This window comes from Pongo pygmaeus, chromosome 11 (assembly GCF_028885625.2).
Source record: "Pongo pygmaeus isolate AG05252 chromosome 11, NHGRI_mPonPyg2-v2.0_pri, whole genome shotgun sequence".
NCBI lineage: Eukaryota > Metazoa > Chordata > Mammalia > Primates > Hominidae > Pongo > Pongo pygmaeus.
Genome location: NC_072384.2, coordinates 50,847,592 through 50,875,046, shown reverse-complemented (window position 1 = coordinate 50,875,046; position 27,455 = coordinate 50,847,592). Strand labels below are relative to the sequence as shown.

The following is a 27,455-nucleotide window of genomic DNA, read 5'->3' as shown; positions in this document are numbered from 1 at the left end:
GGGTGACAAGGCAAGACCCTGGCGGCGGGGGGGGAACCTATGCCCCCAAAATGTATGTGCCAGTATTTTAAATAAAAGTAATTACAGGGCTGGGAGCAGTGGCTCTTGCCTGTAATCCCAGCACTTTGGGAGACTCAGCCAGGCAGATCACAAGGTCAGAAGTTCGAGACCAGCTTGGCCAATACGTTGAAACCTTGTCTCTACTGAAATCATACAAAAATTAGCCAGACGTGGCGGCGGGTGCCTGTCATCCCAGCTACGTGGGAGGCTGAGGCAGGAGAATTGCTTGAACCTGGGAGGCGGAGGTTGCAGTGAGCTGAGATCACGCCACTGCACTCCAGCCTGAGCAACAGAGTGAGACTCCATCTCGAAAAAAAAAGGCCGGGCGCGGTACCTCACACCTGGAATCCCAGCACTTTGGGAGGCCGAGGCGGGCAGATCACCAAGTCAGGGGATCAAGACCATCCTGGCTAACATGGTGAAACCCCGTCTCTACTAAAAATACAAAAAAATTAGCCGGGCGTGGTGACGAGCACCTGTAATCCCAGCTACTCGGGAGGCTGAGGCAGGAGAATGGTGTGAACCCGGGAGGCGGAGCTTGCAGTGAGCTGAGATCGTGCCACTGCACTCCAGCCTGGGCGACAGAGCGAAACTCCGTCTCAAAAAAAAAGTAATTATACATTAATGCAAATAATCACAATACAAAACATATTAAAAGGAGGAAGAAATGTGATAAATAATGGTCTTTGGCAGGAAAAATATAGGATAAAAACCAACTTACTTAGCAGCTCTTGTAAACATACAGTACTAATTAAATCTAAGATTAACTACCACCTAGTTAAGTACTCATACTAACACAGTTTTGGGCTAAATATTCTTTCTTGTGAATATATTATCAGAAAACTCCATTGAACAATAAGAAGGTAAGGTTAAAGTAAATCAAAAAGAATGACTTCCATATATCAATATTAAACCACTTATTAGGTACTCTTCTAGAGATCCCGAAAGAAGTAAGGCCATCAATCACTGATATTTTTATTCCATGGAAATCACAACTGCTTCCTATCATCTACTGGCTATGTGACCTCTGGAAAATTACTCAATCTCTCTAAAATAGTGATTAATAATTACATCTCAGGTCTATTGTGATGATTAAATAAAAGGTACATAAAGTACTCAACTCAGTGCTAACATGTAAGAAAGCCACAAATAATAGGCTGGGGGCAGTGGCTCACATCTGTAATCGCAGCGTTTGGGAGGCCAAGGAGGGCGGATCACTTGAGGTCAGGAGTTCCAGACCAGCCTGGCCAACATAGTGAAACCTGTCTCTACTAAAAATACAAAAATTAGCAGGTGTAGTGGTGGGCACCTGTAATCCCAGCTACTCAGGAGGCTGAGGCAGGAGAATCACTTGAACCTGGGAGGCGGGGGTTGCAGTGAGCCAAGATCCCACCACTGCACTCCAGCCTGGGCAAGAGCGACACTCTGTCTCAAAAAAATAAATAAAAAAGGAAGCCACAAATCATTATTTTTCACTTTGTTCAGTTTTTGAAATACTGTGAAACAGATTTCATATTTGTGATTTTCAATGCCTAGTATGTGAATTCTATTTTCAGTACAAATTTATTCCTATTCCCTTAAAATGAAAATAATTCAGTAGTAACTTAATTTCAACTTAAAATCCAAAAAACCAGAAAAACTTCATTTATCTTGCTTTAAGCAAAACGAATTCATAGAAAATCAAAATTGTTAAAATATTACTTACCTGGATTTAAAGCAAAATTATCTATTAAACTCTTCCAAGCAATAAAAGCTATCTTTTTAATCATGGGTGCTCCACTACGAAATCCAAGTTCTTCTAGTTGCAACAGAGAATTGATGAAACTCCCACTTCGATGCAAGGTCTAAAAAGGGGAAAAAATCATTAAAGAAGTTATTCATCTCCATGAAACAGAATAATTGCTATCATTCCTTTATTCATTCACTTAACAGATGCTCTTAGGACTTCATAATCTAATGGGGAGACAAAAGACAAATTATTCACAAAACATAAAGAGATGTGTTAAATGTTAGATATGTTAAAAGTCTTAGGAATATAAGAAAATAAACTTTAAACACACATTCTAAACTCAAGATCACAAAATATATAAAGTTTGAAGAAGCAGAAAATGCATAACACAGAACATTTCTAAAACATTAGAGAAAATTAGGAGGAGATAAATCCCAAACTTTATCAAATCAATACCAAACAAAATATACATTTATATTAAAAAATATTAGAGAAAAAAGGTGTTGAACCCTGAAAATAATAAAAATAACCTTTCAAACAAACTGAATGGAAAATTAAGGAAACACCTTATTTCATAGCTGTGAAAGAAATATTTTTAAAAAACAGTATTATCTGCTAATAAAAAATAGTAAAAGTGAGATAAAAATCAAGAAAACTGAATAACTTTTCTTTTTTTTGAGAGGGAGTCTCACTCTGTCGCCCAAGCTACAGCGCAGTGGTGCCATTTCGGCTCACTGCAGCCTCCGTCTCCTGGGTTCAAGTGATTCTCCTGCCTGAGCCTTCCAAGTAGCTGGGATTACTGGCTAATACTACCACGCCCAGCTAATTTTTGTTTTGTTTTGTTTTGTTTGAGATGGAGTCTTGCTCTGTCACCCGCTGGAGTGCAATGGCTGGATCTCAGCTCACTGCAACCTCTGCCTCCCAGGTTTAAGCGATTCTCCTGCCTCAGCCTCCCAAGTAGCTGGGATTACAGGTGCGTGCCACCATGCCTGCCTAATTATTGTATTTTTAGTTGAGGCAGGGTTTCACCATGTTGGCCAGGCTGGTCTCGAACTCCTAAACTCAGGTGGTCCGTCCACCTCGGCCTCCCAAAGTGCTGGGATTACAGGCGTGAGCCACCGTGCTGGCCTAATTTTTGTATTTTTAGTAGAGACAAGGTTTTGCCATGCTGGCCAGGCTGGTGACTAACTACTGACCTCAAGTGACCCACCCGCCTCAGCCTCTCAAAGTGCTGGGATTACAGATGTGAGCAACCACAGCCGGTAGAAAACCGGATAACTTCTGAATTACTTCCAAATATTATGTAAGATTTAAATGGGAATACTATCAAACAAAAAGAAAAATATGAGCTCAGGAGACAAAAAAAAAAATTTAAAAAAAAGAGGCCAGGCACGGTGGCTCACACCTGTAATCCCAGCACTCTGGGAGGCCAAGGTGGGTGGATCACCTGAGGTCAGGAGTTCGAGACCAGTCTGACCAATATGGAGAAACCCCTTCTCTACTAAAAATACAAAAATCAGCCAGGCGTGGTGGCACATGCCTGTAATCCCAGCTACCCGGGAGGCTGAGACAGGAGAATCACTTGAACCTGAGAGGCCGAGGCTGCAGTGAGCTGAGATCATGTTTGCACTCCAGCCTGGGCAACAAGAATGAAACTCTGTCTCAAAAAAAAAGAAAAAAAAGGAAAATAAAGCACAAAATGGAAAAATGACAAGTAATGCATCACAAATAAAAAATTACATAAACACTAATGCTCCTAACAGGCTATAAACCACATATAATCTTAACAGGCTATAAACCAGTAACAAAAAAAATGGTTTAGAAAAAAAAAAAAACGCACAAGTTAGCTACAAGAGCTAAAGGAAATAGATCTAGCCCAAGAAGTTAAAGACACAAGATGAAAATTACAAAGCACTGCTGAAAGAAATTAAAGACCCAGGCCTGGCACAGTGGCTAACACCTGTAATCCCTGCACTTTGGGAGGCCGAGGCAGATGGATTGCTTTAGGTCATGAGTTTGAGACCAGCCTGGCCAACATGGTAAAACCCCATCTCTACTAAAAATACAAAAATCAGCTAGGCGTGGTGGCAGGCACCTATAATCCCAGCTACTCGGGAGGCCGAGGCAGGAGAATCACTTGAACCCAGGAGGCTGAGGTTGCAGTGAGCCAATATAGCCAGGGCAACAGAGCGAGACCTGTCTTTAAAAAAAAAAAACCCTAAATAAATGGAAAGACATCTGTGTTCATGGGTAGAAAGACTTAACATCAATGAAATGCTAACTACTCGAGGCATTATATGCAGATTCATCACAATCCCTACCATGATTCCAACTGTCTTTTTCACCGATAAAGAAGTCGATCGTCAAATTCACACGGAAATGCAGTCTCAAAAAGCCAAAACAGCCAGGTGTGGTGGCTCACACGTGTAATGCCAGCACTTTGGGAGGCCAAGGCGGGAGGATTACAAGGTCAGGAGTTCGAGACCAGCCTGGCCAATATGGTGAAACACCGTCTCTACTAAAAATACAAAAATTTAGCTGGGCGTGGTGGCGTGCGCCTGCAGTCTCAGCTACTCGGGAGGCTGAGGCAGGAGAATCGCTTGGACCCAGGAGGCGGAGGTTGCAGTGAGCTGAGATCACACCACTGCACTCCAGCCTGGGCGACAGGGACAGTCTCCAGCTCAAAAAGAAAAAAAAAAAAAAAATTAAAAGCCAAAACAATCCTGAAAAATAAAACCAGACAAACTGACTGCCAAATTTAGTATAAAGCTACAGTAATTAATACATATGGTAATGGCATAAGGACAGCCATACAGACCGTAAGAATAGAATACTGAGCTTGATATAAATCTTCACACCTATGTTCAATTGATTTTCAAAAGGGTACCACAGGCCAGGCGCGGTGGCTCACACCTGCAATCCCAGCACTTTGGGAGTTCAAGGCGGGTGGATCTCTTGAGCTCAGAAGTTCGAGACCAGCCTGGCCAACGTGGTAAAACCCCATCTCTAATAAAAATACAGAAAAGAAAAAAAAAATTAGCCGAGCATGGTAGTGGGCGCCTGTAATCCCAGCTACCTGGGAGACTGAGGCAGGAGAATTGCTTGAACCCAGGAGGCAGAGGTTGCAGTGAGCTGAGATCATGCCACTGCACTCCAGCCTAGCCAACAGAGTAAGACTCTGTCTCAAAAAAAAAAAAAAGGTACCACAAGGATTTAATAAAAACCACCTTTTCAATAAATGATACTGAGGAATCTGAACATCTGCATGCAAAAGGATGAACATGGACTCTCACCTTACACCATATCCAAATATTCACTCAAAATGGTTCAAAGATCTACATTCAAGATCTAAAACTGGAAAATTCTTAGACGAAAGCATTGGGAAACAAAAATGACACTGGATTTGGCAATAACTTCATGAATATGATGTCAAGTACAAGCAATAAAAAAAATATATATATAATACTTCACCAAAATTAAAAACTCTGCAATGGATATTACCAAGAAAGCAAAGGAGAACCCACAGAATGGAAGCAAACATTTGCAAATCACAGAACTGATAAGAGATGAATATCCAAAACATATAAAGAACTACAACTCAACAATAAAAATTCAAACCTACTCAAAAATGGGCCAAGGACTTAGACATTTCTCCAGAGACAATGAAACAAACAGCCAAGAACCAAGTGAAAAGATGTTCAACATCACTAGTAATCAGAGAAATGCAAATCTATACCAAATCAATCCCACTTCACATTCACTAGAATGGCTATCAAAAAAAGGAAAATAAAAAGTGTTGGTGAGGCTGTTAAGGAAGCGGAACCCCAGTGCATTACTGGTGGGAACATAAAATGGTGCAGCTGCTACAGAAGAGTTTGGTGCTGGCTGGTCCAAGTGGCTCATGCCTGTAATCCAGCAATTTTGGAGGCTGAGGCAGGCGGATCACTTGAGTTGGAGACCAGCCTGAACAGCATGGCAAAACTCCGTCTCTACAAAAAACATGGAAAAAAAAAAAAAAAATCAGCCGGGCTGGGTGGTAGTCCCAGGTAATTGGGAGGCTGAGGTGGAAGGATGGTTTGAGACTGGGAGACAGAGGTTGCAGTGAGCAAGGTTGTGCCACTGCACTCCAACCTGGGTGATAGATAGAGCCAGACCTTGTCTCAAAAGAAGAAAGAGTTTGGAGCTTTCTCAAAAAGTTACGCATAGAACTACTACATAACTCAGCAATTCCACTCTTAGGTATATACCCAAAAAACTGAAAGCAGGAACTCCAACAGATTTGTACACTGGTGTTCACAGTAACATTATTCACAATAGCCAAAAGGTAGAAACAACCTAAATGTCTCTCAACAGATAAACAAAATGTGTTATATACATACAATTACTCAGCCATAAGAATGCAACTTTAATATATGTTATGACATGGATAAATCTTAAAAACTTCATGCTGCCAGGCATGGTGGCTCACGCCTATAATCCCACCACTTTGGGAGGCCGAGGTGGGTGGATCACAAGGTCAGGAGATCGAGACCATCCTGATCAACATGGTGAAATCCTGTCTCTACTAAAAACACAAAAATTAGCCGGACATACTGGCACATGCCTGTAGTCCCAGCTACTCAGGAGACTGAGGCAGGAGAATTGCTTGAACCCGGGAGGCAGAGGCTGCAGTGAGCCAAGATCACACCATTGTACTCCAGCCTGGGTGACAAGAAACTCCGTCTCAAAAAAAAAAAAAAAAAAACTCTATGCTTAGTGAAATAAGCCAGACACAGAAGGGCAAATATGTTGTAATTTCACTTTTATGAGGTACCTAGAATAAGCAAAAAAGTAGAACAGACATTACCAAAGGGTAATGTCTGGGTGTAGGAGGAGGGCAGAGGAAGTTTACTGTTTAATGGGTGCAGTTTTTGTTGGGGATGATGCACAAGTTTTGGGTACAGATAGTGGTGATGCTTGCAACATTATGAATAGATTTAATGCCATTGACTTGTTCACTTACAAATGGTTAGAACATGTATATTTACCACAATAAAAGCAGCACACCCCCTACCATCCAAAACCTGGCTTAATCATTGAACATACAATTGATTCTCTCTCATTATTCATAGTAGTTATGGTTTTCTATTATATAAAGTAGCCTTGAACACTAAATTGGCAAATACTGAGTGATCAATCCCATGGGAAATACAGGGTTAGGTTCTTTGGACACAACACTTTTGTCAGCTGTTCAATACATAACCTGCTTAACGTCTATCTATTAGAAGATATTTCACACTACTGAATCACTAACATCAAACTCACAGCCAGTAGCTCTATAAATCGTGCCTGAACAAAGTTTATTTTCACCACTGGGTATATCACAGCCTTCCTTTGCTTAGGAACACAAACTAGACAGCACCTGGACCCAAGCTTTGGGTTCCAAATTTAAACAGTGAAACCACCAGGAAAGCACAGAAAAGTGAAAAATGTGGCATTACATGGATTATAAAAAGGACACCTGTTTAAGGTATAAGAACTAAAAAAGGCAGAGTGTAACCTTGCTTGACCTCAGCTGGAAACATGCACGTTGTGTGACTCCAATTCTTTGCCACTCTGGGTGTCTACAAATGAAGGCAAAAGCAATGCAAGTACTGGTTTCAGATTTACAAATAAATTTTAGTGAGTAAGCATGAAATAATGAGCATCAGCTGTACAAAGGAAATACCGAGCATCAAGTGTACAAAGAAAAACTAAGAAAAGAAAGAGTCCAGCATGTAAAAACTGTTGACTGTTCATTAACTGGGCACTTACCCTTCCAAGTAGTTTGACAAACAAAGGCCATAATTTTAACACGTAAGTCTCATTTTTACTCATAAATAGCTTCTGAAGTTCTGAGATTAATTTCTGCAAACAAAAGCAATTAATTTACCAAACAGACTCTTAGAAAAAAAAATCCAATACCAAAGTCTAGGAATAATTTTCAAAAACTGATTCAACCAAATAGTTTTCTCCATAATAAAAATATTACCCCACCCGAGGCCAGGTGCGGTGGGTCAAGCCTGTAATCCTAGCACTTTGGGAGGCCGAGGCAGGAGAATCACCTGAAGTCAGGAGTTCAAGATCAGCCTGGCCAATACGGTGAAACCCTGTCTCTACTAAAAATACAAAAATTAGCTGGGCATGGTGGCAGGGGCCCATAATTCCTGCTACTCAGGAGGCTGAGGCATGAGAATCGCTTGAACCTGGGAGGTGGAGGTTGCAGAGAGCAGAAATTGTGCCACTGCCCTCCAGCCTGGGTGACAGAGCAAGACTGTCTCAAAAAAAAAAAAAAAAAAAATTTTCCCAAAAGACTCCAAGGAAAACTGAAGCATACAGCAAATCTGAATGAGTTTTTACAGTAAATGCTCTAATACAAACACCCAGATTCTACCACTAACACTTTACTATGTTGGTCTTATCACCTATCTGGTCATCCTACCATCCATCAATCCAACTTTTTTTTTCTACCAATATACTTTACCCTAAAAATGTCAGCATGCATATCATTAACTAGTTTAAATGACACTGTATTAATATTTTCACAATAATGAAAAAATACATTAATAGCTTCATAATCAACAGACACGGGAAATAATTTTTAGCTCAAATTTATATAAAGAATTTCATATATGCTTTGTTGCAAGCTTGATAAATGGGTTAAAGAAAGAATTTTATGGTCAGGTGCAGTGGCTCATGCCTGCAATCTCAGCACTTTGGGAGGCCGAGGCAGGCGGATCACAAGGTCAGGAGTTCGAGACCAGCCTGGCCAATATGGTGAAACCCCATCTCTACTAAAAATACAAATATCGGTAGGGCATGGTTGCAGGTGCCTGTAATCCCAGCTACTCCTGCTGAGGCAGGAGAATCGCTTGAACCCAGGAGGCGGAGGCTGCAGTGAGCTGAGACCACGCCACTGCACTCCAGACTGGGCAACAATTGCAAAACTGTCTCAAAAAAAAAATATATATATATATATATATGTGTGTGTGTTACTAAAATTGAATTCATCAGAATAAAGCTATTTATGAAGACACTCGAGTTACTGTGTCATACTGAACATTACCAAGAAGTCTTTTGCATTTTAAGTAAGTAAAATCCCAGGTTTTAGGGGCTGGGCGTGGTGGCTTATGCCTGTCATCCCAACACTTTGGGAGACTGAAGTGGGAGGATTGCTTGAGCCCAGGAGCTCGAGACCAGCTTGGGTAATATAGTGAGACCTTGTCTCTTAAACAAAAAACAAAACAAGACCTTCAAATATGGCTTTCCGTGTAATCTAGAGTAAAAATCCATCCTTACAATGGTCCCTGCCATAGTCCTATGTGATTGGGCCCTCTTTTCCTCTCACTCTCATTCACTCCACTACTGTCATACTGCCCAGTGTTCCCAGAACACCAAGCAGGTACACAACCATTAGAGCCGGGCCTTCTGCCCTCATAGTTCTCTTGTCTGGTTCATTATCTACATGGATAACTCCTACTCTGCCTTCAAATCACTGTTCAAATGTCCTTTCCTTTGCCTTCTCTGACCACCTTACATTCCTTTCTCACGGCACTCTCCGGTCCTTGCTCTTCTCCTTAGTGGTCTTCACTTACTACACTACGTACTTAATGATCTCTCCCACAAGGAAATAAGCTCCATCAAGCCTCTTTTGTTCACTGCTATATTCACAGCGCCTGCAACAATGCACTGCACATATCAGATGCCCAGTAAATATGTTATAAGAACAATGGTTAGAAAACCTAAAATCTGTGGCAAGTAGTAACTAGAAAACTATAGAGACTAGGTAAGTTTATGTACATTAAATTTGTATCTACTGGGATTATACAGTAACAACCCAAACATGAGTGAATCAGTTAATGCTCTCCCTCTTTCAGAAATACAATTCCTATTTCCTGTTTACTAGACATGAAGTAAAATGTCTGGATTTTAGTAACAATAGATAGCTCCCTTCCTTACTACTATGTAATGAGCAATGTGCCTATGCTAACTTATGCAACTCTTAAGATTTTGATTCAAAGCTAAAATCCTAGATCATAGTGCAACTATACCAATATGCCCAGACAGATTTTTTATTTACTTTTTTGAGACAGGGTCTCATTCTGCCACCCAGGCTAGAATGCAGTGATGAGATCATAGCTCACTGCAGCCTCAAATTTCTGGTCAAGGAACCCTCCCGCCTTAGCCTCCCAAGCATCTGAGACTACAGGCGCATGCCACCACGCCCAGCTAATTTTTAAGATATTTTGTAGAGATGGGTCTTCACTATGTTGCCCAGATGGGTCTGGAACTCCTGGCCTCAAGCAATCCTCCCACCTCAGCCTCCCGCTTTGGGACTACAGGTGAGAGCCACCGTACCTGGCCACCAGACTGAATTTTAAGCTTAGTGCAGAACCTTCTGATGCAGTATCCAGAAAATTCTTACATAAAAGAACACTCACAGTAGTCATAAGCTGCTCCGTAATAGATGCTATTTCTTGCTGTTTCTGAAGCAATAATGGCATTCCCATCTCCAGGGCAGTTGCTCCCCGCAAATGTACCTTTTGTGCTGAATGAACCACTAAAGGTATGACCAGTTTTGCCCACCTCACTGCCTCTTCTCCCATTTGAATTGGGGCTTGTTCAATTAGCCTATAATAGAGAAATCAATGAATAATTAGCATGACCTCATGTTTTAAGTCTAAACAAGCAGTAAAATATGTGACACACAGAAATATACACAGTACGGCCCATTTGTTTTAGAATATATACAAATATGCATACACACAAGAAATAGATGTTGTTTTTACAAATTTGCACATTACTGCTTTTGTAAATTTTTTTTAAAGAACCAATCTTGTCTTTAGATTGAAATATTTCAGTCATCCCTCAGTATCCCTGGGGGATTGGTTCCAGGACCTCACTACAACACTATAATTTTTATCATTAGAGTTTACTCCTACTTGTATTTAAAAAAAGTTAACTGCAAAGTAGCCTTGAAGGGTCCTTCAGCAGATACTCCAGAAGGTAGCATCAATCACAGAAGATGACAGCTCCATGCATGTTATTGCCCCTGAACACGTTTCAGTATGACAAGATGTGGAGGTGGGAGACAGTATAATGATCCTGACCCTGCAGAGGCCCTAGGCTGATGTGTTATGTTGCTAACCAAAAAGTTATGAAAGTTAAAAAAAAAAAAAAAAAATGTAAAATTAAGGCTCCTAGAATAAGGATCTAACGAGGGAAAATATGTTTGTACAATTGTATGTTTGTGTTTTAAGCTAAGCGTTCTTTTTTTTTTGAGACCAAGTCTCACTCTTGTCACCCAAGCTGGAGTACAGTGGTGCAATCTCAGCTCACTGCAACCTCTGCCTCCCGGGTGCAAGCGATTCTTAATGCCTCAGTCTCCCATATAGCTGAGATTACAGGCACGCGTCACCATGCCCAGCTGATTTTGTATTTTCAGTAGAGATGGGGTTTTACCATGTTGGCCAGGCTGGTCTCAAACTCCTGACCTTAGGTAATCCACCCACCTGGGCCTCCCAAAGTTCTGGGATTACAGGCGTGAGCCACTGTGCCTGGCCAAAGCTAATTATTCTTACAAAAGACAAAAAGTTTAAAAATTTTGAAGTTACAGTAAGCTGGCCAGGAACAGTGGTTCAGGCCTGTAATCCTGGTACTTTGGGAGGCTGAGGTGGGTGGATCACCTGAGGTCAGGAGTTCAACACCAGGCTGGCCAACATGGCAAAACCCCGTCTCTGCTAAAAATACAAAAATTTGCCAGGCGTGGTGGCTGGCGCCTATAATCCCAGCTACTCGGGAAGCTGAGGCACAAAAATTACTTGAACCTGGGAGGTAGAGGTTGCAGAGAGCTGATATCACACCACTACACTCCAGCCTGAACAACACAGTGAGACTGTCTCAAAAAAATAAAGTTACAGAAAGTAGAGGTTAATTTATTTTAACAATGTTTTTATAGATTTGGCATAGCCTAAGTGTACAGTCTTTATGAAATCTGCAATAGTGCACAGTAACGTCCTAGACCTTCACATTCCCTCATCACTCCTTCACTGACTCACCCAAAGAACCTTCAGTCCTAAAAGCTCCATTCGTGGTTAAGTGTGAGATACAGGTGTATCATTTTTTAATCTTTTTTATCATATTTTTACCGTACCTTTTCTATGTTTAGGTACACAAATAGTATCATGTTAGAAGTGCCTACAATATCCAGTACAGTAATATACTGTACAGGTCTGTAGCCTAGGAGCAACAGGTTGTACCATGCAGCCTAGGTATATAGTAGGCTATTCCACCTAGGTTTGTCTAAGTCCACTTTATAATGTTTGCACAATGATGAGATTACATAATAATGCATTCCTCAGAATGTATTCCCATCATTATGTGACACATGACTGTATTTGCATATAATCTATGCACATCCTCCCATATACTTTAAATCATTTCTAGATTACTGATAACAGCTAATACAATGTAAGTGCTAAGTAAGTAGTTGTTATACTGTATTGTTTAGGAAATAATGACAAGAAAATCAGAGTCTGTACATGTTCAATACAGACGCAATTTTTCTGAGACTTTCAACCCTCAATTGGTTGAATCCAAGGATGCAGAACCTACAAAGGGCCAACTGTATTACTTATTGTTATATTACTAAATTCATCATTGTTATAGAAGAGGATAGCCAGAGAACCATGACATAATCTTAGCATCAATCAGAGCACTCAACAGTGGGGAAGTTAAAGCAAGTAACTCAACAAGAAAATTTTAAAGAACAAAACACAGGGAAGACAGAAATGTCATCAAAGAGTTCACACTTAAAAAAGAGTTTATGCGTTGGCATGCCTGTTACAACAAAAATGAACAAGGTACTCTTTTCCCTGCTAAACACTGATTGCCTTCCTAAACAACCCAAGCCCACTTATGAGTTTACATTATTTTTTAAACCCTTACACAAGCTTTAACAGATATTTTTCAAACCTGAACTGTGTATGTTACTAGCAGGAACATAACCAAGACTTCACCTTGAACATATTCCCAGTAAAAATAAACAAAAAACCTAGTAACCCATGCACATCTACTTCCATCTTTTTCCTGTTACTTTTTGTCCTTGAGTCGTTTTGTGTAAATGACATTCCCCCTTTAAAGTGTCTCTCATTTAAATCCCAAAAGCCCTCTCCTTCAGCTAAATTTATGAAAACTATTGTTCAATTTGCACAACATCCAAATGCATACCTTATGATAACATTTAATGCTTCAAAATCAACAACAGCAGAATGCGTCTCTCCTTTGTTAAACAGTATTTCTAATGAATCAATTATACTGGATACCTAAAAAACAAACCAAATAAATACAAATGAAATAAGCCTGAACTGTTTTTATTGGGATTATAGTTTTTTTTAATTGGCATATAGTTAAGATGGCATACCCAAAAACTATACTCACCATTTTGCCAACCACTTCAGAGGGAAATGTCTGCTTAGATATCACCCAAAGTGCTCTGGTACGTACATTTTTGTCTGAACTCTTAATGGTATCACTCAATTTTGAAAGCAATTCCAGAGCATTTGCCTCTGAAAAACAAGCAGTTTTAATTTCGTATACAATAGTTGATACTCTTTAAAGTCTCAAATATAAAACTAGAGAAAACAATATACTCATCAATCATAAAATTAAATGTATATCCAGAGAACAGATCAGAGAACCAATGCTGATACCAAACTTCTCCCCAAAACACAAAATTCAGATTAGAAGGGAAGATATACTGAGAGAAAATAAAACAACAGACACCAAATCAGATATCTTGTGCAACTGAAATAACTAGATATCATTGTAGGTTTGAACACACAAGACAATTTTTGGTAAGATGTTTTCAATCCTGCATCTCTGCTCCAAAATGAACAACTCCTGCTTTAGGTTGCTAACACTTCCATGTATAAAAAAGAGCAGGCAGCGGCTTTTCCCTCAAAAACAGATAGTAACAACTTTGACATCTTTATTCCTAACTTCCCTTCTCTAAAGATAAGGGTTTCCTTTACAATGGAAATCATCTAACTATGGAGCAACAGTGCAGACTACTTGAAAACTTGGAAAGCATTAGGTTCTGTGCTTTCATTACCACTTTTAGTTCCAAATTATCCCACATTTATCATGTCAAAGAACTTTTCAATTCAGCACATTCCTTAGTGCATATGCCTGAATAAAAGCTTCCCTTTTTACAGCAATCATGTTTAAATACCGTTTTTATCTGATTTTTTTTGAGACGGAGTTTCATTCTTCTTGCCCAGGCTGGAGTGCAATGGCACCATCTTGGCTCACTGCTACCTCCGCCTCCCGGGTTCAAGCGATTCTCCTGCCTCAGCCTCTCGAGTAGCTGGGATTACAGGCATGCGCCACCACACCCAGCTAATTTTTGTATATTTAGTAGAGACGGGGCTTCTCCATGTTGGCCAGGCTGGTCTCGAATTCCCAACCTTAGGTGATCCGCCCGCCTTGGCCTCCCAAAGTGCTGGGACTACAGGCATGAGACACCGCACCCAGCAAATACCTTTTTTTTTTTTTTTTTGAGACAGAGTCCCAGTCTGGAGTGCAGTGGCGCACTCTGGGCTCACTGCAAGCTCCGCCTCCCAGGTTCACACCATTCTCCTGCCTCAGCCTCCCCAGTAGCTGGGACTACAGGCACCTGCCACCACGCCCGGCTAATTTTTTGTCAAATACCATTATTTTTAAGAGCAAATTTTGTAGTATCAAAGTTAGAGCTATGTGTAGGTAATGATAATCTAAACATTCTTTTTTTTTTCTTGAGATGGAGTCTCGCTTATCACCCAGGCTAGAGTGCAGTGGCGCGATCTCGACTCACTACAAACTCCGCCTCCCGGGTTCACATCATTCTCCTGCCTCAGCCTCCCGAGTAGCTGGGACTACAGGCACCCGCCACCGTGCCCAGCTAATTTTTTGTATTTTTAGTAGAGACGGGGTTTCACCATGTTAGCCAGGATGGTCTCGATCTCCTGACCTCGTGATCCACCCTCCTCGGTCTCCCAAAGTGCTGGGATTACAGGCGTCAGCCACCACACCCGGCCATTCTTTCTTTCTTAAAAGCAAACCTTAAACTACAGGTTCTGAAACTAATCCAGAGATAACAGTACTTTTAACAGCATCAAACTACTAATACTTAAAACTTATACTTTATTTATACTCTAAAAATATTAACAGTCATAAGAAATTTATCTACCTGATAATTCTGAGGTAATTTTGGGATTATATAAGCAAAACCCCAGGGCTTGTAGAGCAGCACTACTCAGCTCCGAGTTTTGACTGGAAATGTGAGTCTACAAAAACAAAATCACATTTATTACAAACAAGCACAACTATAAATCAATTTTTAGAAAGCAGAAGTCGATTACAGAACAAGCAAATTCATCACGTTACTCCAACAAATCCTTGAGAATACGCATAAAAAATAAAAATAAAAATAAACAAGGAATAAAATCAGAAGGCCATGTGTACAGCTTGGTAAAGAAAGGAGAGGAAACTGGATCGAGATCAACTGAATGAAGATAAAGGATATCTCTACACCTATGAAAGCAAAGAAAAAGAGGTCAACAGATGAAAGATGCTAAAGACATGACAGGGAAAAGGGAGCAAGGCCCTTTCACTGAGTAAACAAGAGACTCAAATCCAAAAGCTAACATCCTAGCTTTACAGTGGAGTGACATCTCTTCCTCTAAGACTGGGAGAAGGAAGGGGTTAGAATGTAACATTTATAAAGTATCTATTATTATCTCAATTAATAGTAAAATAAAACAATTTTTTAAACCTTACTTTATACATAAGAGAATTTCAATCCATGTCAATCTAGAAATTTTTGTTTTTTGAGAGAGTTTCGCTCTTGTTGCCCAGGCTGGAGTGCAATGGCGTAATCTCAGCTCCCTGCAACCTCTGCTTCCCAGGTTCAAGAGTAGCTGGGATGACAGGCGCACACCACCATGCCTATATTTTTGTATTTTTAGTAGAGATGGGGTTTCACCATGTTGGCCAGGCTGGTCTCAAACTCCTGACCTCAGGTGATCCACCCGCCTCAGGCCTCCCAAAGTGCTGGGATTACAGGCGTGAGCCACCGTGCCTGGCTGTCAATCTAGAATTTAAAGCCCAACTCATACTATTTATGTAAAAGCTATAAAAGGCCAAATCTGTCAAAGAGGATCTCAATATGAATGTTTACTTTTACCCTGTACCCCATTCCCTTGTACCATTTCCTACTCCAAAGGGATTTATCTTCAAAACCACCATATCTATTTGAATCAAATATCCAAGGAATCTTCAATTGTTATTCTTGAGCAGGAAGAATAGCAAATATTAATGGTTCAATATGAGCAGATACTTCCCTGCAGTGTCTTCTATATATTTACAAAACAAAGCCAAAAAATGCAAACCCTAGAGTACAGAATGTGAGGGATATAGCACAGCAACCAATTGTAAGCACCTAAGTAAGGCTTAATACTTTGAGAGCTACTAGTGTATCTCCTGGATAACAGCTAGTAAATGTTTGTGATTAATTTTCATTAAACTTACTTGAAAGTGTTCCTTAACGATGATGTGTCTCATTTTCAAGAATGTTGTAGATTCCTAGACACAATCCTAGCTGAACTCTAAACACGCCATAGAAACATATTCTATTTTACCTGGTATGGTTCCTACTCTGAAAGAATTCAATTATCCTTCATTGTTTAAAATTGCTTATTGTCCTATTATCAACCTTCCATGTGCATCCAAATAATTTCAGGTACAAATCCTATTTACAAACAATGCAACTTGACTCAAAATGTCAAGTTGGCTTGACATTTTGGCTGGGCACAATGGCCGAGGCTTACTTTGGGAGGCCAAGGTGAGCGGATCACCTGAGGTCGGCAGTTCAAGACCAGCCTGACCAACATGGAGAAACCCCGTCTCTACTAAAAATACAAAAAAAATTAGCTGGGCGTAGGGGCGCATGCCTGTAATCCCAGCTACTTGGGAGGCTGAGGCAGCAGAACGGCTTGAAACTGGAAGGTGTTCAAGCCATTGCACTCCAGCCTGGGCAACAAGAGCAAAACTCCGTCTCAAAAAAAAAAAAAAAAAAGGAAGCAATAGAATTCCTGATCCTATAAATACTCAATATACAAAAGTGCATGTCTTCACACTGAATTACTGTAATGTGGAATATGGATAATGAAGAAAATGGAATAAACACTGATACTAAGTAACTAGCACACAATAAAGTTTCTGCTTACACAAAAAATGTTGATGACTATGACAACAACAAGAGTAGGCAGTATCTCTGTTAACACTCAGCCAAAAATCACGTTAAAATGTACATGCCTGGATGAAACACTTGTTTAAAGGCACATGGCTGGGCACGGTGGCTCACACCTGTAATCCCAGCACTTTGGTGGAGCCAAGGCGGGTGGATCACCTGCGGTCAAGAGTTCAAGACCAGATTGGTCAACATGGTGAAACCCCGTCTCTACTAAAAATATTAGCTGGATGTGGTGGGGGCATGCCTGTAATCCCAGCTACTCAGGAGGCTGAGGCAGGAGAATTGCTTGAACCTGGGAGGCAGAGGTTGCAATGAGCTGAGATTGTGCCACTGCACTCCAGCACGGGCGACACAGCAAGACTCTGTCTCAAACAAAAAGCACAAAAGCTGGGCATGGTGGCACCTACTTGTAATCTCAGCTACTAAGGAGGCTGAGGTGGGAGGATCGCTTGGACTCAGGAGTTCGAGACTGGCTTAGGCAACCTATCAAGACCCCCACCTCAATTTTAAAAATTAAAAACAAAAATAAAAGCACAAGAACAAGGTCATAATAAAAACACAAAAAAAAATTTAAAAAAAAAGAACACAGTCATAAAAATGAGAACTCAAAGAAACTTTGGAGATAAAAGTTCAATTTTTTCATTCTAAAAACAAGGAAATTTAAAAGATGTTAAGGATGGTCAGGAAGCCACTAAGTAGGCAAGTGAAGACACGAACACAGGTCCATAATATGATGTCAAACATCATTTCCCTAAAGCAAAAATGATAACGGTTGTAGCAAAAACTGAGGGTGAATGAGGAAAAAGAAATTAATGCTACCTACAGACTAGACCAAAGACAACTGTAATTTTAGAATCACTTAGATGTAGATTCCCAAAAGGAAAGGAAACATTAATCTCTGATCTCTGCTTTCAAGAGCACAAACTCAGATTCAAGTGCCCCTAGGCAACTTTAGGCAAATTAAATTAATTTCTTCACCTGCAAAGTGATCATTAAGAAATAATCTCATGGAACCATGGAGAGTTAAGTGATAAAGCGTGTAAGGTAATTAAGAAAGTACCCGAGAAGCTTTAAGTAACAATAAAGAGTATTACAATCAGTATTATTGCTGTTATTTTAGATTCAAACCTTTTGAGTCAACTGGCAAAACTTTTAAAAACCACCAAAAGTGGCTGGACACAGTGGCTCACGCCTGTAGTCTCAGAACTTTGGGAGGCCGAGGTGGGCAGATCACCTGAGGTCGGGAGTTCGAGACCAGCCTGACCAACATGGAAAAACCCCTTCTCTACTAAAAATACAAAATTAGCCGGGGTGGTGGCGGATGTCTATAATCCCAGCTATTCAGGAGGCTGAGGCAAGAGAATCGCTTGAACCCGAGAGGCGGAGGTTTCAGTAAGCTGAGCCCGAGCCTGAGCCATTGCACTCTCGCCTGGGCAACAAGAGCAAAACTACACCTCAAAAAAAAAAAAAAAAAACTACCAAAAGTGAAAAACTATTTAACAAACAGATACATACCTTTAAAACTTTGTACAGCCGAGGAAGTTTTTTCTCAATTTCCGTAATTACTTCTTTTCCTTCTTCTCCAGTCATACGACTTAAAAAGCAGGAAGAACACAAGTTTAAGCAGTTGACAGGAAAAAAAAAATACTCCCCAAAATACATGTACAATCTTTTTAAAAATTACTTTCTAACTCTTGCAAATGAATTGACCCAGTAGTTAAGGTCCTTAAGGATATACAGAATATATAATGCAATATATATCAAAAATGAAAGTAGAAAAACTCTCAGAATAAGTTTTTACATCGAGTACATGCAAGTTGTGACAGCCTGACTCCAAAAAGACAGAACAGGGATCCCTATCCCTAGTTACTAACGATTTGCTAAGCCTTTACAAAAGGTTTTACAAAACTTTAGTACATTTCTATGAAAATTATTTTGAAGTATTTTCCAATTAATAAAAATCAGTGTATTGCTCTGTTAAAAAAACAACTCTGGGTAGCCACATTTTCCCAACACATCGGAGGTTTACACTGAAGACCCCTCCTCCAACAACTACTTCCAACCGAAACTTTTAAAAATCTCTCGCTTGGAAAACACACGTGCATGCTCCCTCGTTCCAAATACACACCTCAAGCGCAGCAGCAGCAGCACCCGGGAACGTCACCTAGGATACATCTCCCCCGCCCCCCAACGCGTCCGCGACTCGGGCTTCCTCACATTTGCCAGACTTCTAGAATTCACATTTGCTAGACTTCTAGAACTCACATTTGCTAGACTTCTAGAACTCACATTCATTCTACGCGCCCCTCCCAACCACCTTCTTTCTCCCCACTATAGAGCGCCCCCCTCCCCGCTACGCCCCGTGGCGGACCTCACCTGGTCAGAGTCAGGTAAGCGTCAGTCTGCCCTCCATGGGAGGCAGAAGGGTCTTCCAAAGTCTCCAACAACGGCGCGAGGGGGCTCTGACCCCTGGCCGTCATGTCGGCCACCCTGAGGCCCGAACCGGAAGAGGAGAAAATCCAGTGACCGATGGAAACAGCCCCGCGGCGGCCCAGTGTGAGTCCGGCCCTCACACCCGCACGCCCGCCCCGGCCTCACAGCCACGCCGCGTCTGCACCCCAGGCCTCCAAAGCACCAAACCCCAGCGCGAACCTCCTCCGGCGCCCGGCACCAGGCACCTGAGCCCACGCCACATTCGGGCCTGGGCCCGCTCCCGCCACCACTTTCCCGGGCAGCTTTCAACAGAGGGAGGAGATCGGCGGAGGGCGGGAGAAGCCCGGGGAACGAGGCATCTCGCCGAGAGGGGCGGAGGGTGGGCAGACTGAGGGTTCCCCGCGGCCTACCACTGTGACCCCGATATTTATCCCACCTAGGAAGATCAGGACAGGGTTCTCTCCGCCTCTGCCCCTCGGCACCCGGACGCTGCCAGAGCTCGACTTTCCCGGCTCCGGCTGTTTACTCACGCGTGCGGCGCGCTCCCTCCTAGATCAAGATGGCGGCTGGGCGGGCCCAGGAGTGCGCGGGAGTAGGTTAGGCCTGGCGGGAGAAGTTCGAGCCAATCCAACAGTCAGCGGCGCACCGGAGTTATCGATCGCCTCCCTTCCCATCCCTTCCCTGCCCAGCTGCCGCGTCACGCCCCTCTGGTGAGCATCAGGTGGTGGTGTTTTGCCTAAGGCGAGAGACTTGAAATTCAAAATGTGAGTTAATTGCTCAGACTCACTAGACTGAACATAGTGGACCTTCAGACTAAGTGTTCAAACTCCAAGTCCAGTGCTTGTTGAAGTTTTAGCAACAAATCAGTTAGCAAAAGGAGATAACGTACTGTTAGGTTTAAGACTAAGAGCTGGCCGGGCGCAGTGACCCACACCTTGTAATCCAAGCACTTTTGGAGGCCGAGGCGGGCGGGTCTGAGGTCAGGAGTTCGAGACCACCCTGGGCAACACATGGTGAAACCCCGTCTCTACTTAAAAAAAACAAAAATACAAAAATTAGTTGGGTGTGGTGGCGCACGCCTGTAGTCCCAGCCACTTGGGAAGCTGAGGCAGGAGAATCGCTTGAACCCGGGAAGCGGAGGTTGCAGTGAGCCGAGATGACGCCACTGCACTCCAGCCTGAGCGACAGAGAAAGAGTAAGACTCCGTCTCTCAAAAAAAAAAAAAAAGAAAGAAAGAAAGAAAAGAGCTGTATCTCAAGCTGATCTAGAGTCCAGCTCTGGTTCCATGTGACTTTAGCAAGTTAATTAACCTGTGCCTCAATTTCCTCCTCTATAAAATAGGGCTTTTAATAGGTGAAGTGAGAAAAGGCTGGAGAGGCCAATGGTTCTCAAGTCTTAAGCGTACATAACAATGGCCTGGGGATATTCATTATTAAACTGCAGATTCCTGGGCCCCGCCCATATGCATTGTAATTCAGTAGATTTAGGTAGCTCCCGAGGATGTGCATTCTTCTGTTAGGCCCCTGGGGGGTTGAAGGGTGGGATTTGGCCAGGGCTTCTTCCCTAGAGAAACTTAAGTAAACACAATGACAGTCATTTCTCCTCGTTGTTAATATGCTGCTCCCCCTTTTTTTTTTTTTGAGACGGAGCCTCGTTCTTTCACCCAGGCTGGAGTGCAGTGGCGCGATCTCGGCTCACTGCAACCTCTGCCTCCCGGGTTCAAGCGAGTCTCTGACTCAGCCTCCCTAGCAGCTGGGATTACAGGCGCCCACCACCACACCCGGCTAATTTTTGTACTTTTAGTAGAGACGGGATTTCACCATCTTGGCCGTGCTGGTCTCGAACTCCTGACCTCGTGATCCACCCGCCTCGGACACCCAAAGTGCTGGGATTACAGGCGTGAGCCACCGCGCCCGGCCTGCTGCTCCCCTTTTCATATGCCTTCGTGCACTCTCCACAACAGACAGGATTGCATCAACTCTAAATCAGACACATGAAGCCCAGCAGCAGTGGAACTCTCCATCATGGGTTCCTGGCCCAGGATTTGAGCTCTCACTCACATGCGCTGCAACTCTCAGCTCTAGAAGTGGGGTGTTGCTTTTCACTCTTCTTTGTGTCATCTGCACTTAGCAAAATGACTGCCAAACGAAGCAGTCCATACATAGTATGCTTTTATATATATATACACACACACACACACATATATATACACATACATATATATATATATATTTTTTTTTTTTTTTTTTTTTTTGGAGACGGAGCCTCACTCTGTCACCCAGGTTGGAGTGCACTGACCTGATCTCAGGTCACTGCATCCTCCACCTCCGGGGTTCAAGCGATTCACCTGCCTCAGCCTCCCGAGTAGCTGGGATTACAGGCATGTGCCACCACGCCCAGCTAATTTTTTGTATTTTAGTAGAGACAGGTTTCACCATGTTGGCCAAGATGGTCTTGATCTCCTGACCTCGTGATCCGCCCGCCTCGGCCACCCAAAGTGCTGGGATTACAGACTTGAGCCACCGCACCGGGCTGTATGTGGTCTTTTTATTGCCTGCCTCTACCCATTCATTAGAATATAAATTCTATGAGAACAGGGATTTTGCTTTATTTTTTTCATAATTTCCCATTTATAATGAAAGGACTACGGTGCTCATGTTGCTTGTATTTCTTTCATATGTATGGTTCTTTGATCTTCCAAAAATGTTATGTTTTAAATTTTATTATTTTTAAAGACAAGGCCTTGCTCTGTCACCTGGGCTGGAGTGCAGTGGTGTGATTGTGACTTACTGCAGCCCTGAACTTCTTGGGCTCAAATGATCCTCCTGCCTCTCAGCCTTGTAAGTAGCTCAAAAATGTTATGTAAGATTTTATCATTGTCATTCCTGTGCCTAAAGTTCTCCGGCCATTCCCATCAGTAACAGGATGGATTTCAAAACTTTTGACATAACATACAAGCCTATCATGATTGGGCCACTGCTTGTTGTTCATCTCCAGATTACTCCCACTTCATCAGATTCTGAACAGTCTGCTAAGATCTCCAGCTTCTCTGTGTCTTTGAAGACTTTTATTCAGAGCATGTATTTAGAATATTAATTACCTTCTTCAAGAGTAATAAATAAGAGTCAGGTGGCTCACACCTATAATCCCAACACTTTGCAAGGCTGAGGCAAGTGGATCACCTGAGGTCAGTTCAAGACCAGCCTGGCTAATATGGTGAAACCCCTTCTCAACTAAAAATACAAAAATTAGCCGGGCGTGGTGGTACATGCCTGTAATCCCAGCTACTCAGGAGGCTGAGGCAGGAGAATCGCTTGAACCCAGGAGGCGGATTCAAGCCAAGATTGTGCCACTGCATCCCAGCCTGGACAACAGAGCAAGACTCCGTCTTAAAAAAAAAAAAAGAAAAAGAAGAAAAAGTCAACTAAAATCACACCTTTTTGTGAAATCTTTCCCTCACCTACTCTCCAACCACACGCATTCTCTTCATGGAGAATTAAATGCTCCTGCCTCCCTGCTATCATGCTATAGATCTGATAAAATGAGTATCTCATTAATTTATTATTGTTTGGTTATAGGTGTTTGAGTGCAGTGGCAGTGGCAGAGTTGAGAGTTATCCTGACGGGGATTAATTCCATCTGTAATCTCATCTCATCAGTGCCCCTCCCTGCTATTTGACATTTTCTCAATCTGATCTAGAGTGCTAAGGGATTACAGAATGAAAACAAATACCCTTCCCCACCCAGACCCCTCTTCACACACCTTTACAACTTGGTTGCTACCCCAAAACTTCTCTTTTATAGGAATTCCATATAAATTTCTATAGAAATGTTTATAGCTACCCTCATGGATCTGCTACCTTTGGGCAATAAATTCATAGTATCTAGCACTCAATAAATATAATTTGAAATAATTTGTTCATATATTAATTCATCCATCTATTCATCTAATATACGATTTCTATCTTTCCCTCTCTAAATCCTATATCTCTTCTCCCCAGATCATCTTCCCTTTCTAGATGAAGAGCCTTATATCTGCAATCCAATATTCGTTTCTAACTTCCTCATTTGTTTTTTTGTTTTGTTTTGTTTTGTTTTGAGACAGGGACTTGCTCTGTCACCCAGGCTGGAGTGCAGTGGTGCAAACATGGCTCACTGCAGCCTGTACCTCCTGGGCTCAGGTGATCCTCCCACCTCAGCCTCCTAAGTAGTTGGGACTACAAGCATGCACCACCATACCTGGCTAATTTTTATTTTTTGTAGAGATGGGGTCTTGCTATGTTGCTCAGACTGGTCTCAAACTCCTGGGCTCAAGCAATTCTCCCACCTTAAACTCCCAAAGTGCTGAGATTATAGTCGTGAACCACCATGCCCAGCCACATTAAGCACACATTACTCAGCAAACATCAAGCCTATAATCTGTATCTATCAATGACTCCTTTCTCTTACTTGTCCCCAGTGGTCCTAATGATTCTCCCTTCTCAATAATTCTTAGATCTACCCACCAATGTGTATCTAAAATCTCAATTTCTAGCCTAAATACACCTAAACATATTATTTCTTTAAAAAAATTAAAAAAAAGTTTTTATTGAGTGCCTGATGCCATACATGCCTTATCTTTTTTTTTTCTTTTCGAGACAGAGTCTTGCTCTGTTGCCCAGACTGGAGTGCAGTGGTACAATCTCAGCTCACTGCAACCTCAAATGTTGCAGTGTTCAAGTGATTCGCATGCCTCAGCCACCCAAATAGCTGGGATTTCAGGTGTGCACCACCATGCCCAGCTAATGTTTGTATTTTTATCAGAGACGGGGTTTCACCATGTTGACCAGGCTGGTCTGGAATGCTTGACTTCAAGTGATCTACCCGCGTTGGCCTCCCAAACTGCTGGGATTACAGGCGAGAGCCACCACACCCAGCCCATACAAACATTATCTCATTTATTTCTCACAATAGTTCTAAGATGAATTACTTTCCTGGATTTACACATAAGCCATGTAAAGCTTAAAGAGTAAATTAAAACAGAGAACTTTAATCCAGCCGTGTGTAACAGCTAGTCTACTTAAACTACTTTCATTCACCAACATGTAATGAGCTCTACCCTGCACAAGGCACTGTGGTAAAATGGTTTTCGTGATAGATTTATTACTGAATCTTGTAAGAAAAATAAAGTATAAAGTCCTATGGGAGCTCACTATGTAAAGGGCTCATATAGCAACTCATTTAGTAAAATCAAGTATTCATCTGTAATCCAAATTATTATAGTAAATGCAATGAGCTCAGCTTTGGATCAAAGAAATTAGTGTTTAAATACTCGCTGTGCCACTGTGTGACTTGAGATCCTCCAGAGAAATGCTTAAAGTTACCACATCTTCATCAATAAAATTAGAAGAATATACTTACATCAAAATTCAGTGCCTAGTACAAATCTTGGCACATAACAGGTATTTAATAAGCATTTATTAAGTGATTGTATGAATTTAAAATTTCTTAATTCTTTTCTAAAATATAATTAGTTTAATTCTTATTTAAAAATTATGCAGAATTATACAAAAATCAACTGAAGGCTGGGCACAGTGGCTCACGCTTGTAATCCCAGCACTTTGGGAGGCCGAGGCAGGCGGATCACGAGGTCAGGAGATCGAGACCATCCTGGCCAACATGGTGAAACCCCGTCTCTACTAAAAATACAAAAATTAGCTGGGTATAGTGGCACATGCCTGTAATCCCAGCTACTTGGGAGGCTGAGGCACAAGAATTGCTTGAACCCGGGAGGCGGAGGTTGCAGTGAGTTGAGACTGTGCCACTGCACTCCAGCCTGGTCGACAGAGCGAGACTCTGTCTCAAAAAAAAAAAAAAAAACTCGATATGGATTAAAGACTTAAACATAAGACCTGAAACTGTAAAACTACTAGAAAAAAAAATGGAAAAACTTCTTGACATTGGTCTGGGTCTGGGCAATGATTTTTTGGATTTCACTCCAAAAGCCTAGACAACAAAATCAAAAATAGACAAATGGGATTACATCAAACTATAAAGCTTCTGCTCAGCAAAGGAAACAGCAGAGTAAAGAGACAACCTATGGAATGAGAGAATGTATTGCAAACCACACATCTGGTAAGGGTCAATATCCAAAACATTTAAGGAACTCAAATAACTGAATAGCAAGAAAACATAATGTGATTTAAAAATGGGCAAAAGACCTGAATAGACATTTATCAAAACACAACGTACAGGTGTTCAACAGTTATATGAAAACATTTTCAATGTTGATAATCATTCTGGAAAAGCAAATCAAAACCACAATGAGATATCACCTCACACCTGTCAGAATGACTATTATCAAAAAGACAGGAGATAACAAATGTTGGTGAGGATGTAGAGAAAAGGGAAATGTTGAACACTGTTGGTGAGAATGTAAATTAATACAGCCATTATGGGAAACTAAAGGGTCCTCAAAAAACTAAAAATAGAATTACCATATGATCTAGCAACCCCATTGCTGGGTATTTACCCAAAAGGCTTGAAATCATCAGTATGTCTCTTCATCGGTATGTTGAAGAGATGTCTGCACTCCTCTGTGCATTGCAGCACTATTCACAATAGCTAAATTATGGAATCAACCAGTGTCCATCAATAGATGAATGGATAAAGAAAATAGAATATTATTTATTCTACACAATGAAATATTCAGTCTTCAAAAAGCAGGAAACTGATTTGTGACAACTTGAATGGAGTTGGTGAACGCTATGCTAAGTGAAATAAGTCAAGCATGGAAAATACCACATTTTCAGTCGGGCACAGTGGCTCATGCCTGTAATCCCAGCACTTTGGGAGGCTGAGGCGGGTGGATCACCCGAGGTCAGGAGTTTGAGACCAGCCTGGCCGATGTGATGAAACCCTATCTCTACTACAAATACAAAAATTAGCCAGGTTTGGTGGCATGCACCTGTATTCCCAGCTACTCGCAAGGCTGAGGCAAGAGAATTGCTTAAACCCAGGAAATGGAGGTTGGAGTGAGCTGAGATTGCACCATTGCACTCCAGCCTGGGCAACAAAGTAAGACTCTGTCTCAAAAAAGAACCACATTTTCTCATTTATGTGTGGAATCTAAAACCATCGAACTCAGCAGAGAGTAGAGTGGTGGTTATCTGAGACTGGGGGTTGGGGGATAGGAGAAGATAGGTCAAAGTGTACAGTGTCATATAGGAGTAATAAGTTTGCTTTTGAGAACTATGAAGGAATATAGTTAATAATAGTGTATTGTACATTTAAAAATTGCTGAGAGAGTAAACTTTAAATGTTCCCACCACAAAAAACAATAAGTATTTGAGGTGATGGGTACGTTAATTATCTTTATTCAGTTATTTCACATTGCATTCATAAATTATAACATCACTTTTTACCCCGTAAATATATACAATTATAATTTGTCAATTTCGGAAAAAAAAAAAATTTTTTTCTTTTTTTGAGACAGAGTCTCGCACTGTTGCCCAGGCTGGAGTGCAGTGGTGCCATCTTGGCTCACTGCAACCTCTGCCTGCCGGATTCAAGCAATTCTCCTGCTTCAGCCTCCTGAATAGCTGGGATTACAGGCCTGCCCTCATGCCTGGCTAATTTTTGTGTTTTTAGTAGAGATGGGGTTTCACCATGTTGGCCAGGCTGGTCTTCAACTCCTGACCTCGTGATTTGTCTGCCTCGGCCTCCCAAAGTGCTGGGACTACAGGCGTGAGCCACCGCGCCTGGCCTAGAAAAATATTTTTAAAACCACACATACACAAATAGCACACTACTGACAAATGCTGCACTATGAAGTTTGAAAGAACTTTATTTTCTATGTTACGATTTATGTATAATGGAAAAATATCTTTTTAATCCCATGGCATGATATGAATTTGTGTTCTGTTCATTTTTTTTTCTACTTGAC

At 41.6% G+C, this 27,455-nt stretch overlaps 1 protein-coding gene across 21 annotated transcripts in view; it reads right to left on the bottom strand.

Moving 5' to 3' along the window:
* The window catches only part of RIF1 (replication timing regulatory factor 1), a 96,552-nt gene extending 76,367 nt beyond the window's left edge, over positions 1–20,185 (bottom strand). For 14 of the 21 annotated variants that reach the window (XR_010122819.1, XR_010122823.1, XR_010122818.1 and 11 more), the window contains exons 1-9: positions 19,969–20,095; positions 19,476–19,589; positions 18,615–18,693; positions 15,036–15,132; positions 13,247–13,374; positions 13,037–13,131; positions 10,249–10,438; positions 7,583–7,675; positions 1,766–1,904 (exon numbers count right to left, since the gene is read on the bottom strand). Coding sequence is in view for 3 of the 21 variants with exons in the window: in XM_063647477.1 (XP_063503547.1) it covers positions 1,766–1,904; positions 7,583–7,675; positions 10,249–10,438; positions 13,037–13,131; positions 13,247–13,374; positions 15,036–15,132; positions 18,615–18,693; positions 19,476–19,579 (925 nt within the window). In the remaining 18 variants the exon portion in view is untranslated. Of the gene's footprint in view, positions 1–1,765; positions 1,905–7,582; positions 7,676–10,248; positions 10,439–13,036; positions 13,132–13,246; positions 13,375–15,035; positions 15,133–18,614; positions 18,694–19,475 lie in introns of all 21 variants that reach the window. The other 7 variants (XR_010122814.1, XR_010122827.1, XM_063647478.1 and 4 more) reach the window with 5 other exon arrangements.
* Positions 20,186–27,455: the final 7,270 nt, after the last annotated feature.